The sequence below is a fragment of the Macrobrachium rosenbergii genome, chromosome 59 (genome assembly GCF_040412425.1).
Source record: "Macrobrachium rosenbergii isolate ZJJX-2024 chromosome 59, ASM4041242v1, whole genome shotgun sequence".
Taxonomy (NCBI): Eukaryota; Metazoa; Arthropoda; class Malacostraca; order Decapoda; family Palaemonidae; genus Macrobrachium; species Macrobrachium rosenbergii.
This window is the reverse complement of record NC_089799.1, coordinates 39,030,240-39,045,785: the sequence shown is the minus strand read 5'-3', so window position 1 is coordinate 39,045,785 and position 15,546 is coordinate 39,030,240. Positions and strand designations below refer to the sequence as shown.

The window sequence follows — 15,546 nt, the reverse complement described above, 5'->3', positions numbered from 1 at the left end:
ACAAAGAAATTGCAGACTGTTATGGCATGACATTAAGTGCCGTCGCCTTCATCAAGAAGGAATATGAAGAGGGTAGACTGCTTGGGAAGGCCCTTGCTGGAGAAGAACTTGCCACCCTCATTCATGTACTCTCTGTCCCACCAACAGACCAGGATTTTGAAAAATTTCTTGGTCTGTATAAAATTCTTAAAGTCAGGCAGCTGCAGACAATGATAGAGGCATGGGATAATTTTGAGGAAAGAGCCAGAAATTTTTCCTGTGGGCCTTAATGAACTGGTGCAGCCCTATTGTAACACCTTTGTGGACATGTTCAGTCACCTTAACAAGGGGGTGCCTCCCGAAATGACGAAGCACCTACTGAAGAAAGGGAAGAGGTGCCCTCAGAGGAGATTTAAATAGTTACCAGATGCCGCTTGGTGAGTACTGCCATATGCCTTTTGTGTGGAACATTAGGGGACTGTTGCAGTATTTTATAAAGTGATTACCTGATTTTTATATAGGTCATTTATTGCATTAATTGACTTGGTGAGTTTTTTTTTGTGTGAAAAGAGGTTATTCAATCTTATTTTTGGCCAACATATATATATATAAAAGACTGATGGAATGTCAGTGTAATATCTAGAACATACACAGATACACATTTATTTCCCATGGGCAGTTAAGATTCACATACAATTTTTCTTAGTCCATTTGATCTTGATGGGATACATCTCAGTCATGTAAATAGGGACTGCTGTATGAATGGTTTAGATGTGAGGAATTGAAGATCTGAAAACTCAGAATATATTGTTACTCTTAAAATTTAATCATTGGTAGTGTACCAGTCAAGCAAAATACTGTAGTTAATTTTATAACATATTTTTAAAAATTTTTCATTTCAGCTGTTGGATACATTCTTCAGTTTCCTTGCTAGAAAGACTGACTTTTATACTGGTGCCCCAGATGATGTTCCAGAGAAGGTAAGTCATTAATTATCACACACATTTAATGTTTCCCAAAAAAATAAATATGTTTGATATAGAACTGTAGTGTGTTTCAGATGAAATACCAGAAAGATATATGCAAATTGATGTTGATGATGTGACTGAAAATTTATGGAGGATGTAATGGGTAAGGAAAATCTGAGACTGCCAATGAAAGTTGGATACTGTAGTTGTTTATTAGATCTTTTGTCAGAAATGATTTGGTGATTGGAGGTCCTCTTTTCCAGCAAAAGGACACATAAATACACTCGGAAATCATTTGATGGCAGTCATGAGAGCCAGTTAGTGGATCACTTAGCTATTAACCCTTCCAGCAAGATGAGGCTGATAGGAAAAATCAATTCCAGTTATATATATATAAATTTCTGACTCACATTAGGATCGAACCCAGGTCTTTCAATTTAAAGTCAAGAAGTTGGAACCTGAGAGCAACTGCACCCAAGGAATTACCTGGGCAAGCTAACTGCTTGCATACCAGCGAGTTTTCCCCAACTTCCCGACTCAGCAATGACCCAAATTTATTACTGTTCCACACATTATTGTGTTGATTATTTCTATCTTTATTCACTCAAAGGTATAAATTCGAATGAATGCTGCCACTTGGCCACAGTTGTAGTGACTAACCTAACTCTTTCAGTGAACACCTTGAGTCTTATCTCACAAGGTACGGTACTATTCTTATATTTTTGTTTACGACAAGGAATGTCTGAACTAGCGGTATACTGTTCCATTTTTGCTTCATTTCTTGATTGTTCTTTCTTCAAAATCAACTCGCTGAACGATCAATGCCAGCCTTCACAAGAATTGTTTGTTTTAGAGACACCTTGCTTGGCAGCGTCAAAGCAATTCCATAAAAATGATCAAATCAAGGAAGTCGACGTACAGAGCGATGGTTTCGGCGCCCAGTCCACGTATCCTTTACATAATCTAAGACAGGTTGGGCTTCTTCAGGATAATCATTATTATCGGTTAAGTACTCAAATGAGCCTGCTACATCTAAGACTGGCACAAATGCAGTTGCTGCAATCATGCACAATTTTAAGGCAAATTCTGCATCAGTTTCCTACAACTGTTGTAGACCAATTGATTGAATGGATTGAAGTAAACATATGGAAAAGTTAAAAAAAAACCTTTTTGATTTGAATTAGGAAAACTGCTCTGAAAGCATTAATTTCTGCATGTTCAAAATCGGCCATTATTGTGTTTGGTGGTAAGGTTGGCTCTAAGGCTTTTAGTTCTGACAAAAGCTTCTTGTAACTCTCCTCAGTTTGTCAGGTCATTAAAACACAAACAAAAGACAAAACATCACCATTTCATGATACCATGTATTGTGTACGGCTGCTTGGATAAAGAGGGCACTGTTCTGAAAGTCCCATCTGCATACCAGTTGCTTGTGTTACCTTGTAGTTAGGAGGTACGTTTAACTGGAGTAAACACACTGGATTTGCAGGGGCCTGTCCTGCTATGTTTCTAACATATTGAATATTCCTTTTTAAGTACCGGAGGGTTAGTAGCTATGACCAGCAACTGCTTGGGATACCCCAACGTATGCCTGGGTCGTGATGCAGTGCGTTGTTTCCCCTAGTCGAAATGACTTTTTCTTTCGTGGCATTCATCACTCTGGTAGCTTTAACATGTGCATGATTGTGTGCTCCAAATCGTTTTGTAATAGATTTTCCATTTGTATGAACTCTTGCGTGTGGCACTTTGTTGTTTGAACTTGATCACATTTCCAAATAGTATTTTCTCCACTTGTCCTCTCTCTCACAAATAGATTATCATTATCAATGAGCTTTTTCTGTTTTCTTATGCTTAAGACATATTGAAGATTCATTTTGGGGGCTTGCAAGTGTGTTCTTTTTAAGAAAAATAGCAAATAAAAACCGAAAACTGTAAGAAACAATTTCTTTTATAAGAAAAGTAGTAGGCAGGACTTGAGCAAAAGCCGGTGAATTCGAATGGTTTAATAATTGGAAAATCACAAACTACTGGACTATCTAAGGGGAATTGTCCATAAATTGTCTTTTATGGGTAATTAGATACCCAGTAAGTAGATTTCCCCTGTCAGTGACTTCGAAAATAGTGAACTACTGGACTATATAAGGGGAGTTGTCCATAAATAAGTTTTGCTTTTCTTTAGTTTACCTTTGAATCTTTACATTTTTCAGAATAAATATTGTTGTGTGATTATTTTATGCTGCAGTGAAAAAACAAGTGATGAAATTACTGATAATGTAATGCATTGCAACATAATTACATTGCACTGAAAATCTCTAATACTATGAAATTACTGCAATGAAATTAACAATGAAATTACCAAACACCCTTGCTCCTGTGCCTGGCTCCCTCACTTCCTTCCCGTGCCATTGCCAGTCTTATGTCTGGGTTAACAGATGTTAACCTTGTAATAATAGTGAGGTTGCAGTGGAGGTGTGGTGGCACATTCTCAATGCTCCTGTAGACAGTTGTCACTGTCAGGACTCCTATGCACCAGAGAGGAGGCAAACTGTGTCTCAAGGGAGTTTGGGGTTTACATGATTTTAGCTATTCGTGGGTAGGTGGCACGATCCCCAGAATACCAGGTGGACTGTACTGTAGTTGGCTTGAAAATAATGGCCGTGGAAATGTTCAATATCTTGTCATTTATATATAGTAAATAACATAGAATATGTAATACTGGTTCCACAGGTCCAGTAATATTACATAAATCAGTTGCAAGGATAGAGGGAAAGGGAGGAGTATGCTTGTAAAAGCAAAGGCTTTTAACTGAGAAAAATAGCATGATGAAAGCCCTAGAATAATTAAAGCCACAGTCTTGAAAACAATCACTTTTCTGGATTTTTGTAGATGTGGTCACAGATCTTGTAGTGTTTAATAGGTAATATATTTTTTAAAATAAACTATATTAAGTGGATTTGCAAAGGAAAAACAGTCTAACTTGGTAAATTTTTCTGTCTTACAGGAAGCTGAAGAAGCAAAAAATAGATCATCAAAAGTAGAAGATCCATCAGGTGGAGCTGATGATGATGAAACTGAAGAAGACAAGTCAAAAATTAAACCAAATGCGGGTAATGGATGCGATTTAGAGAACTACCGTTGGACTCAAACTCTACAGGAAGTTGAGGTATGTATCCAAGCATTTTGGTGTTTGTTTTGCAGTGATGAGACAGACCAGGAAAGTAACCAAGTCCACCCTTCCAGAAAAGGAATGGAGATACAGAAAAAAATTTGAGGATTAAATTTCAAAATTTTCACATGGTAACTGAATGTGAAGCCGCCTTTATTCCCTCTATATTAAGAGAGACTCCTGGAAGCAGATATTCAGCAATCTCTGCTAAACTAACAGAATAGCAGAGTGATAATCTTGACAGAATTGGGGTGCATTCAGGTTGAATGTTAAGACTTGGCAAGAACTTTGGATGGTAACTTGAGGTACAGAAGTATTATTTTACAAGATGAATGGTCACACAATTTTCATCATTCTAGAAACAATAGGAAGATACCAAACAATATAGATAGTTAGGTCTGCGAAGATCTTGATGTGTTCCCCACCCTATTTTTAATAGATGTTCAATGCACTTTTATATAAATACAGTACACAACTTTTTTGCTGTTAAACTATTGAATAGTTAGTCACAAACCATGGTACCTGTGCTTTACTAAATGATCATAATTAGGATTGTACTTATTAGTTTTAATTATAACAACACTGGATTTTGACTTTGCAAGGCTTCCTGTATCGATGAACAGGCATTCACTCACTTAACGGCGACATGTGTTAACGACATTCGGTTTTATCTTGTTTGGCTAACAACGTTGTTAACCAGATTTTCAGTGCAAGTAAGCCGTTTTTGGCGGCGGTAAGCGATTTTTGGTGCTGGTAAGTGGTGTATCAGCATTGGTAAGCGATATTCAGCACCAGTGAATGATTTATCAGCGTCGGTAAGCGGTGTTATCAGCGCTGATCGGTGTTTACGGCATCATAAATGTCATTCATTACCATAATTACTGTGATGATCCAGTTATCAGAATCCTGCCGTTAACCAGGGACTGCCGGGCATTAGTGCCATGTGATTCAGCTTTTTTTCATATATGGCACAAGCCTTTGTCTTAACGTAAGGATAAATTTTTAAAAAATGCAGTTTGTATGATCTATCACTGATGTGCTTGTGTGTGTGAATGGTAAAATAATAAAAAAAAACTTACTTAACATAAGACTGATTATCTTGAATTTCTATTTAATCTTAATCTAGTTACAGCCTTCTTTGCTCATTACGTAATAAATACTGAAAACTGTTTGCAGTAGCCATTTACTCTTCTTTTATTTTGTACAACATTGCTGATATGAGTAAAGTGTACACTTGCAAGAGAAAAAAAAAACAGATTATTTTATCAGTGTTAGCTAACAGTGAGTATAGCTATAGCAGCCAAGTTGGTAACACTCGACAGACTGTTGTTGTCGTCGTCGTCGTCGTTATTTTTATTTTATTTAATTGTCCTTTTTTTTTTGTTTATTTGTATAAAAGCTGAAATTCCGGACATTTGTAGAAATTTTTAAATTCACCCCGGACGAGGATTTTGACACCTAAAGGCAGGACATATCCGGGAAAATCCGGACATATGGCAATCCTATCATAGAGTCAACTAAACTTGTAATGAGATACGGTACAGTAAACCAGAGAAAGAAAAATGTGGCAACACATACCTATTCAAATTCAAATTCAAAACCTTTATTTCGGACATAAATGGCCATAGATAAACACATACATATACATATATAAACATACATAAAAAGCCTCCAAACCTTAAAAGAATAAAAATTTAAAATAATTATGAGAAATTATTACAAAGAGTGGTGAAAAATTATGATATGAATGAGGTGCGATAATGACTCTAAGTGATACTTCCTACTAAAAGGACATATACATATGCAGCATATCAGAACAAAAACAAAGAAATACTGTATTCTTACACAAAGAGCGCACCAGATGCACTAAGCATAAATGAGGCCTTTCCAGTGTTTGAAAATAAATGAATTATGCAAGTAAACTGGGTGGGCAACCTCTTCATAATACAGTTTTCAGAATTCTTCAGCCTTTGCAAATAGCTTGTTATGGTTTTGCGTCTCAGTTCCTGAAAAAGATGGCTGACCAAAACCCACAAAAGAGCGGATGCGTTTATACCTCGGAATGCCCATGAGTCTTCTAAGGCTATCGTTGTAGCATACCCTCAGCTTATTCATAGTCCGTTGTTTTGCTCTGACAACCAAAGACATGCCATAAAAACTTGTACAAAAACTCGTAAAAGCATTTTCTTGACATCAGCGCTACATTTAGAAAAATTCCTTAAAATCATATTGCCTCGTACATAGACCTCTGTACAAATATTCTACATGGGCATCGTCCGAATTTTGAGCAGTGAGATAATATCTTAGGTACTTTATTTCAGGTACAAAATCTATACGTGCATTGTTAACAACAATAGGTGATATATTACTTGGGCAAATCTTACTCTTGTGAAAAATAATACATTTGGTTTTCTTTTACATTTAACAATAGAAGCCTATCGGACATAAAATCACGACAAATGTTTACAAGCTGTTGTAGCCCACCTACTGAGGGAGCAAATAAAACAATATCATCTGCATACAGCAAATGGTTTAAAATCATGTTGTTTAAATAACACCCCGCTTTAGTTTGACTCAGTCTCTGTGAGAGGTCATCCATATATACATTGAACAGGTAAGGTGAAAGTAAACTTCCTGTCTCACTCCACATGAAGTGGAGAATTCACTCGAAAATACATGGCCCCATTTGACAATCATTTGCTGATTTTTATACCATTCACCAAGCAGTTTAATAATATAGTAAGGAATATTTCTTTTTGACAGTACTTCAAGTAACATCTTATGAGACACTTTATCAAAGGCTTTAGACATATCCATGAAACAAGCAAATACAGGTGTTTTACGAACATTATACTCCTCAGTTACGTGTTTAAGAATATGAACTGGCATTTCAGTTCCATGATGGGATTTTGTGCGAACTGGTTGTCACTTGTCAATAGGTACTCTTTGCATCTCTCCAATAGAATCGCCCAAAACTTTTGAGATAACAGTGGCTAGAGCAATCGGTCTATAATTAGATATGTCACTGTGGTCCGCGTTTTTATCTTTAATCAAAGGAGAGAGTATAACCAGAATAAGAGCTCTTGGTAAGTATGAATGACAGAAACAGGAAGTAATGAATAAACTTAGTAAAACTCTAAGTACCGGATGCGCCTCAGTTAAGTGCTGAAGGGTCAGCCCGTCATGTCCAGGGCTACTGGAAGTGTTCAGAGAATTCAAAGCATCTGAAATTTCATTGACATTTGTCCCTGTAACATCTCGCTGACTCTGATTTTCCACTGGGTCTGGAACAGGATGAGTAGGATCATTAAACAGCTCAGAATAATGTTCTTTCCATAACTCGGGCAATGTTTTCATAACCACTCCCATTATTTATTATGTCTGGCAAGAATGTTTGGGATTTTCTTTTCTTATTTATTTCTCTCCAAAACTTCTTCATACTCCCTTTAAGACTCGTAGCAATTTTATTGGATCGAATTTCCTCTTCACTTTCCTTACAAAATCTAAGCATCCCTTTGAACTGAGCTTTAGAAAATTTCATTTTATCATAGAAATATCCATCCCTTGGATTACCAGATTCCTTCCATGCTAAATAGTCATACCGTGCTTCATGATGGAATTCCTTTACAAAGTCGTTCCAACCAGGAACATGGTTGAAGCCTCTGTGATTCAACTCTTAGAGTCAGACGACTGTTGAAGTGCACTAATTATGTCCAAAAGAAATCTTTCAATAGCTCTATAATGATCTTCGTTTTGACATGGTCTTGTGTTACATTGCAGAGCTTCCAAAGACAACTCGACGTTTTTCAAAACTTCTTCAGATTTAACTCTGTATGCCAGTAGATCGCAGAGATAAAACTTGTCTGACTACCATCATTCGCCTGAACCAGCGAGGTAGTTGAGAGACCTTCAAAGAAAATGAAAGGGGACGATGGTCTGAACCAATAATGGAATGCAACACACTTATATTGCTAATGTGTTAGAAGACTAGGGCAAACAAGGTGGTCTAACCAACGGGTATGGCCCGTTGCATCACTCACCCAAGTGTAAGTGTCGGAGGGCATCACAGCAACATCACCAATACAATAATCGTAATGGGTGCAGAAGTCTTTCAGCTCGTTACAAAGCGTGATTCAGGGTGAGCGTTAAAATCACCAACCACAAAAACCTCCCCATTTGGGTGATCTGACATAAGACAGTGTATTTTTGCTAAACAGTCAATGTATTCCGCATCATTTTGTCCGTCTGAGTATGGAAGATAACAATTGATAATCCTTATACAATTTTCATTTATAGACACGTCAATACAAATTAGTCTGTCATTTGAGGTATCTACTGCATACAGGAGGCAAGGCTCTTTCGGTACAGAAAAGCAACTCCCCATAAGGACGACCAGTTAACAACTCATTCGATAAATCAACTGGGAAACTGCATAATATGCAAATTCAGAATTTATTCTATTCAGGTAGTCTGATTCCTGCACTGGGAGCCAAGTCTCCTGCAAAACAGACTCTGTCAGAAACATGAGTTAATTGCTACATCAAAATGGCAATTTCTTACTGATCTACAGTTATAAGATGTAAAGCTTAAATCCATTTATAAAGAGAATAAAAATGAAGATTAATCATACCAACGACGGACCAAAAATATCCTTACCCCAACTTTCTGGTTTGTACAAATCCTTAACCCTACTTTTGAGGCATTTCTTTAATAATGACTTTGAAAGATCGATAGTGAGAGAATTTTTGTTCAACCAGCTCACACTCCACCGTCGTGACACCTGCTATGCAAGAAACATGGCCAAGAAGCATTTCTGAAGTCGTGTCAGGTTGCAGCCTAGACACAAATAAATGTACATGCCTTAAAGGCTGAGCTGCCCTAAGTGTGCTTCCATCACTCTCCCCAATGATAGAGGCTTACGCCGTCTTCGTTCAAAACACTCCCTTCTCTTTATAGCCCTGACTTTCTTTTTTCTTGAGCTTGTCTTCTTTGCAGTAAGCGCTCCGTTTTTGTACTCATACCCAGGTATGTTCCATCTCTCTTCTTCCTTCTCCTCGTCGGCTGTGGACTCGCGAAATCCATAAGAACGCCCCGCACCCCTTCCAAAGGTTTGCTACTCCCATTCAATGATTTTTGTTGCCCATCTTCATTCCTTCTATCTTTGGTCGGTCCAAGGTTTTTCTGCACGACTTTGCCATCGATAATCTCGGTTCAGTGTTCCTTGCAAACGTATGTAATCGTCCACTGCAGGTAAGTCACTGCGGACTCACTCTAGCCTCCTCAGGGTATGGTATTACCTGCTTCTGCTCCAGAATTTTTCCATATCCTCCATCCTGGTTGAAAGCCTATGATACTTAGCAGACATGAGTTCCATCTCCATCCGCAATGAACTCATATGTCGGCTCATTGAAGGTGCATCTATAAATTCCATCGAAACAGACGGCACCTGCATATTTTTGTGATGCAAAATATGACATCCGAAGCGACATTTTGCGACAAAAATGAAATCATTTCTTTAATGTCGTTTACCTTTTAGTTGTTCCCCTGTGTGTCTTCGATTTTTGGGCATTTGAATTTCAGTATACATCAATAATTTTGCTTTTGCTACATCATCCTCGCCATAAAAATCATTGCAGATAGCAAAAATATCAATCATGAGACATAAAATTCATTTTATTATAAATAAAAGAAAAGGATTCCATTGTCGACATATTCCTTTATCTCCGTAATCGCCTCCCAGGCCACCTCATCATTACTCATTATCACACATTTGATTCATAGGTTTCTATGACGTAACGCCAGTGGTAGTCTGCAAAAACCTTCAGTACTCATCTTGCGAAAAATGAAAACTTTGACAGTGAGGGACCACTGCCCAGGAATAATTCGCATGAACATTCACTATTCTTGTTTCACCGGTCAAATACAATATCATTTCACTTTTCTCTGTTGCCAACACATACTAGCACTATTCACAAAACAGATCTTGAGAATGAAAATAGTCTTCCAGGCTGCTGACTGTCAAAACAAGGGGAAATGGGACAGAGCTCTCACAAACACCGACCTCCCGTAACCTTCAGGACAGTGGTTTTTTTATACACTACTTGTTACAATGATAATAGATCAGTATAATAAATAGAGTATAAATGGATTCCTCATTCTGTTCTGAAAGCATCTGCTGGCGTGAGGCAGAATTTTTTTCCAATTTATTATAAAACCTTTTTACTGGAGTCTGTTGACCACTGCTCTTAGGTTTTCAAGCACACTTTTCCTGTGGACCCCAGATTAACCAGTTGTCTAGGTAAGCCATTAGTTGTATTCCTTCTTGCCTGAGTTCCCGGACAACTACCGTCACTAATTTTGAAAAAATTCTGTGGGCAATGTTTACCCCAAAAGGCATGACTTTGAACCTGTATGTATCTTGCCCTATCTGGAACCCTAGGAAGGGGAGGAAGGGAGCGGTGATAGGGACGTGCCAGTATGCGTCTTTCAGATCTATAGAAACTGTCCAAGTACCTTTTGGAATGACTGAACACACTTGGGTAGTGGTAGTCATCTGAAACTTTTGGCAAACAGTGTATGTGTTCAGTGTTGATAGGTCGAGGGTCACTCTTCATTCGGAGGAATCCATTTTGGGACCACTGAAGATACATGCTTGGTGGCCAATATATGTATGTTTCTCTATGGCACCTTTTAACAGGGCCTTCTGCATGTAATCTTCCAGAGAGGGGGTTTGGTTCTTGAAAGAACCCCTTTAAGGGTGGGGGAGTGGATGAGACCATTTCCACCCCAGCCCATTGAGAACAATGCTGTGTCCCCAAGGAGAAGACTTCCATTCCCTGTGGTGCATTTAAAGCCAACCCCTGACCAAACAATTCTTATTGGTATCCCCCTCTTCCTCTACCTTTTCTCTTGATAGGCATTCCGGGCATTGCTTTTCCTTTTTCTTTATAAGACGGTTTTTGGACCTTACGAAAAGGATGTCCTTGCTGATGTGGCTGTTGCTGTCTCTTTGAAGGGGGTTGTCCCTTCTGACCACCTACCTGTTTATGAGGAAAAGTTTTGGAGGGGACTGCAGGCTTATATGATTTTTGATCAAAGTGAGCCATTTTTGGATTGGGTAAAGGTAGATTTTAGGTTTTTTGTTTCCTGAATTCTCCTTTTCCCAGAAAAGCATACACTGCACAATTTTGTTGGTGTGCTTGCTCGTTGGGTTGAGTTGCAACAGAATACTCAAACAGGTCCTTACAGAAGGGTTTAGACTGTAATAAAGTAGTCACATTGGGAAGTGACTTGTTGGAGCCTTCCAATGTTTCCATGCACGCTTTTATGCGCCAGTCTAAAAAGTCATAGAGTGCTTCCCATAGGGTTCTCGTAAGACTTTTAGCCACAACAGTAAAAAGTATCCTGGAATCTTCTGGAAGCCTTTTGGTGGCAACCTCTAGCAAGGTGGGAGGGGTTAAGATACTAAGGAGAAGAGTCCTAGCACGGAATTCTGACGAAGCTGTCTCATCTGAGATTCTTCTCATAGTGGTCCCAGATTGCTGATTAGCCATATCTAAGGGGAGCAAGGTTTTTCCTTGTGTGATCGGAATTATTTTCTAGCTCCATAGATCTGCAGATCAGGCCTACTCCTCAGTACAACAGCCTCAGTGTTCACTTCTTCAATACTCTTCTTAGGACAAGGATGAAGACTAATTCTTGAAGATGGAAAGGGTGGTCATGGTCTTCGACAAGGTCCCCCCATTCCTTTTCATCCTCTCAGAGAGGTGAGAGAACTTAGCCTAATGGTGAAACAACAACTATCCCCTTGGGGGTGTTGTACACACTTCCTCTCCAGAGATACTCCGTGCCTCAAAGCATCAACTGAAGGGCATTCACCTACTCTTCAAGAGGTTAGGTTGGTTTTGGATCAAGTTGGGTACTTAACCTAACTTTGCCTAGCCTAACTAGTTCTGGTCTAACCTTACCAGACCTGCATTAAAGTATCCTGGAACTACTTGTCTAATGGCATCAACCAGGAGGTAGCCTCCTCCTCTACAAGGGACAAGGTTGGGTTATTTGGTTGGGTACTTTTCCTAGACTAACTGGTTCTAGCCTAACCTTACTAGTCCTGCACTTCATTGTCCTGGGACTTTTTGTTTCATGACTTCAACCAGAAGGTAGTTACCCATTCTTCAAGGGTCTAGGTTGGGTTAGGTTAACCCAACCTAACCCAACCTAAACTAAACCTAGTGTAGCCTGACTAATCTGCATCTCAGTAACCTGGATCATCTTAGATCTCCAAGCCTCAGGATCTGAGGATAGGTGTTTCATAGTGTTGTTAAGAAACAGTATCATGGTAGTTTCACAGTCAACCAGGGGTTGTTGCTAGTGTCCTATCATCTCCTCAATTGATGGTGCGGGTGCACGGGTTTGCAGTAGCACACTCAGCAGTCCACCAGACACTTTCCACTGACTGTGTGGGTGCACAGATTTGCAGTAGCACACTCAGCACAGCTGTCAACCAGACACATTCCAGGATGACGGATCTATGACAGACAAGTTTGGCCAGTTAGTCCTTCAGTCTTGACACTCCGAAGATGTTACTATTCGGCTCTGTCTCAACAGACCTTGGGTGTAACAGCCATTGACCAGGCCACATTGAAAATATCACTTCTCATCTGATCGGCAAAGTTAGCAATGATTGGGTCAGGTCAGTACTTGGATAAGTGACCTCCTGGAAACTTCAGATGCTGTTGGCACCTAGTCTTTCGCATCCATGATTCAAGTCTTGAAACAACCTCCCGTATTTGCCTGATTCATCTGGAGATCAACAATACCTCCAGAGTAAGTTCCAACAACTTGTTTTTGGTTCCTACCAGTCAGGAAACATGTCTTGCATTCCATTTCTTTTCACAAGTCTTGGGAGATTTCAGCTACTGCCTGTAATTATCAATTGATCCACAACCCGAATATTATGTGGATCTTGAGACAGTTAAAAGTCTGTCCAATTAAGTTCCAATAACTTGACACCAAGGTTTTTGGTTACTCCTCCTCCAGATTTTCATTCTTTGGAACATTGACCAGGAGCTCCATTTCTTTCTTGAAACTTGAGTGTTCTTTTAGACTTTCAAGACTCTAGATCCAAGATAGACACTGGTGTAATAGAATGACACCACGATAGTGCCATGGTCAACAAAAGGTCCTAGTGTCCTTTCATCTGCTCTGTTGCTGTGCAGGTGCATGAGCAGACAGAAGAACATTCAGATCCACAAACATCTGAGGAGATGTAATTACATCAATTATTTGCTGAAGTCAGGAGAAAAGGACAGTTGACCTTGGCACCTTAACTCCCAGAAATTCGTTCTACCTCTGAAGAAACTTGATCATAGTCCTTTTGACTTGCTGAAGTTGGCACTGTTCTATTCAGTCTTCTCATACCTTTGAATAAAGTGCATCTTTGTGGTTACACTTTCATCCTCCACATTTTCAAAAGCAGTGAGTGAGATGATCAAATTGTACCCTACAACTTTGGACATCAGTTCTTAGACCAGAGACCAGGGGCAGGTCTGTCCATCGATTCAGGAATAACCTGTTGGTTGAATACTTGGAAATGTAATCGTGCAGATTTCATCTTTTACCTTTGGACATTGCCCATAGGTCCTTTGACGCCTTTTCTTCTATGGTGGATGCTTTCATGTAGTTCACCTGCACCCAGCTCTGAGGGGCAGGTTGCATCTTGCAATGTTTCTCCTCTCCTTTTCTCCTGTCTTCCTTCCTTTTCTTGTGGGCAGAGGAACAGTGAATGAGCTTTGATGCCACACAGGTGATCTAGATGACATCCTCATCTATAATCCAGCTCCATTTGGATTAGTAGAAAATCCTACCTTCTCTCAAGCAGGGGAGAGAGAGACTAACATGAGCAAACCATTAGGTTACTCTTAGCTTTATAGTCTCCAGATACTGGGGTTCATCCAAACCTTTTCAAATCAAGGGTGTTGCATTTCTTTAATTCAAAATGCCCAGAAGTCTAATGATTGAACATCTCTCTGTTCGGTACTCTCCTAGACCAGGAAGAGACAGGTGAGCCGAACTACCAGTCAATTCAGATTACCTCACCTCCCCAAAAGTACGTCTCCCATATGTAAAGACTAAAGGTTTGTATTCTTTTGGAACAAATGACAAATTTTAAAGTAATTTGTATTTTCCTAACATACAAACCTGAGGTCTTTACATCAGCCATTCCACCCTTTCTCCTGGCCAAAAGGTAACTGAGCAGAATTGAATGCACCCGGCTTGAAGGAGAAATCTTGTATCAGTAACTGTTACCATACCACCTTGCAAAAGTTTAACAGCTGGATTTCCAACTTGCTGAAAAGTTAATCCCATACTCAGATATGTTAGGAAAAATACAAATTACTTAAAGAATTTGTCATTTTATCCCAGATAGGATGAGGAAAAGTTGTCTCTGCATCGTCCTTTCAGAGCCGTGACTTTCATGTTTACATTTTAAAAATTTAGTTAGCTGGGAAGATCACCCCTAACATTGTAGGTAGCTTTTTATCATCTATCCAGCAATACCACTCTAACATTGGATTACCTCCACACTGAGAGCTGCATTGAAAGGTTCATTGTCTTTGAGTACAAGTGCCTTGCTCCATAGTTTTCACTTATAAGCATGGGATAAGAGCCCTTGCTGTAAGGGTTTGGCGTTGATTGAAATATAGAAAATTTGTAATTCTCTTTTCTGGTCCTTTGTATTGCAGTGACTGGCTTTTGCAATGCTTCTCTTTACTGGTCTCTTGAATGAGGTTCTTTGACCCTTGTCATCTCAGTTCAATGGTACTAATGCAACTACAACTCATATGCTCCAAAAGTCATTCTTCTTGACTGCCTTGGCATCCAGACTCTCCTAGAAGGGGACAGCGTTTCATCACCCACACACCTAGCCATCATTGTTATCTTGTGGCCATTCATTTCTGGCCAAGAATGAGGACCTTTTGAAGAAGAAATCTCTGTTCTCATATGGGAACTGAGTATTACACTGTGTTAGTAGGTGGTATAGCAAGTCTGAGCTCCTTAAGTGCCATAGCGGAAAGCAAAGGTCCCCCTTGATGCTGTTGAAATTTTGAGATGTGGCCAGGGAGGGGGCGCAATAAACCTGTATCCCAACCTGGCATAATTAGGTCCAAAGTCACTTTAGAATCTCACATAATAACATAGGCTCTTGTTTTTCCTATCTTTCACTGTTTAAACCATAATGTGTAACCTGAATAAAAGGTCTGTAATAACCTACATGATTTTACCATGGAAGGAAAAGACAAAGGTAAACACTGTAGGTAAAGGAAAGAGCCCTCTTACCTCGAGTCCTTTTATACTCTATCACTTTGTCAAATGAAAGACACTATTGTGACCAAGACCAACTGTGAGGGAATTCTTTGATGTTGGGTGTCTGTC

General features: G+C 39.3%; 1 protein-coding gene across 1 annotated transcript in view; it reads left to right on the top strand.

Annotated features, from left to right (window-relative positions):
- Positions 1–886: 886 nt before the first annotated feature.
- The window catches only part of LOC136837412 (nuclear migration protein nudC-like), a 265,836-nt gene continuing 251,176 nt past the window's right edge, over positions 887–15,546 (top strand). Inside the window, exons 1-2 of the mRNA XM_067102196.1 lie at positions 887–1,103; positions 3,894–4,107. Coding sequence (XP_066958297.1) covers positions 1,060–1,103; positions 3,894–4,107 — 258 coding nt within the window. The 5' untranslated portion in view covers positions 887–1,059. The remainder of the gene's footprint in view (positions 1,104–3,893; positions 4,108–15,546) is intronic.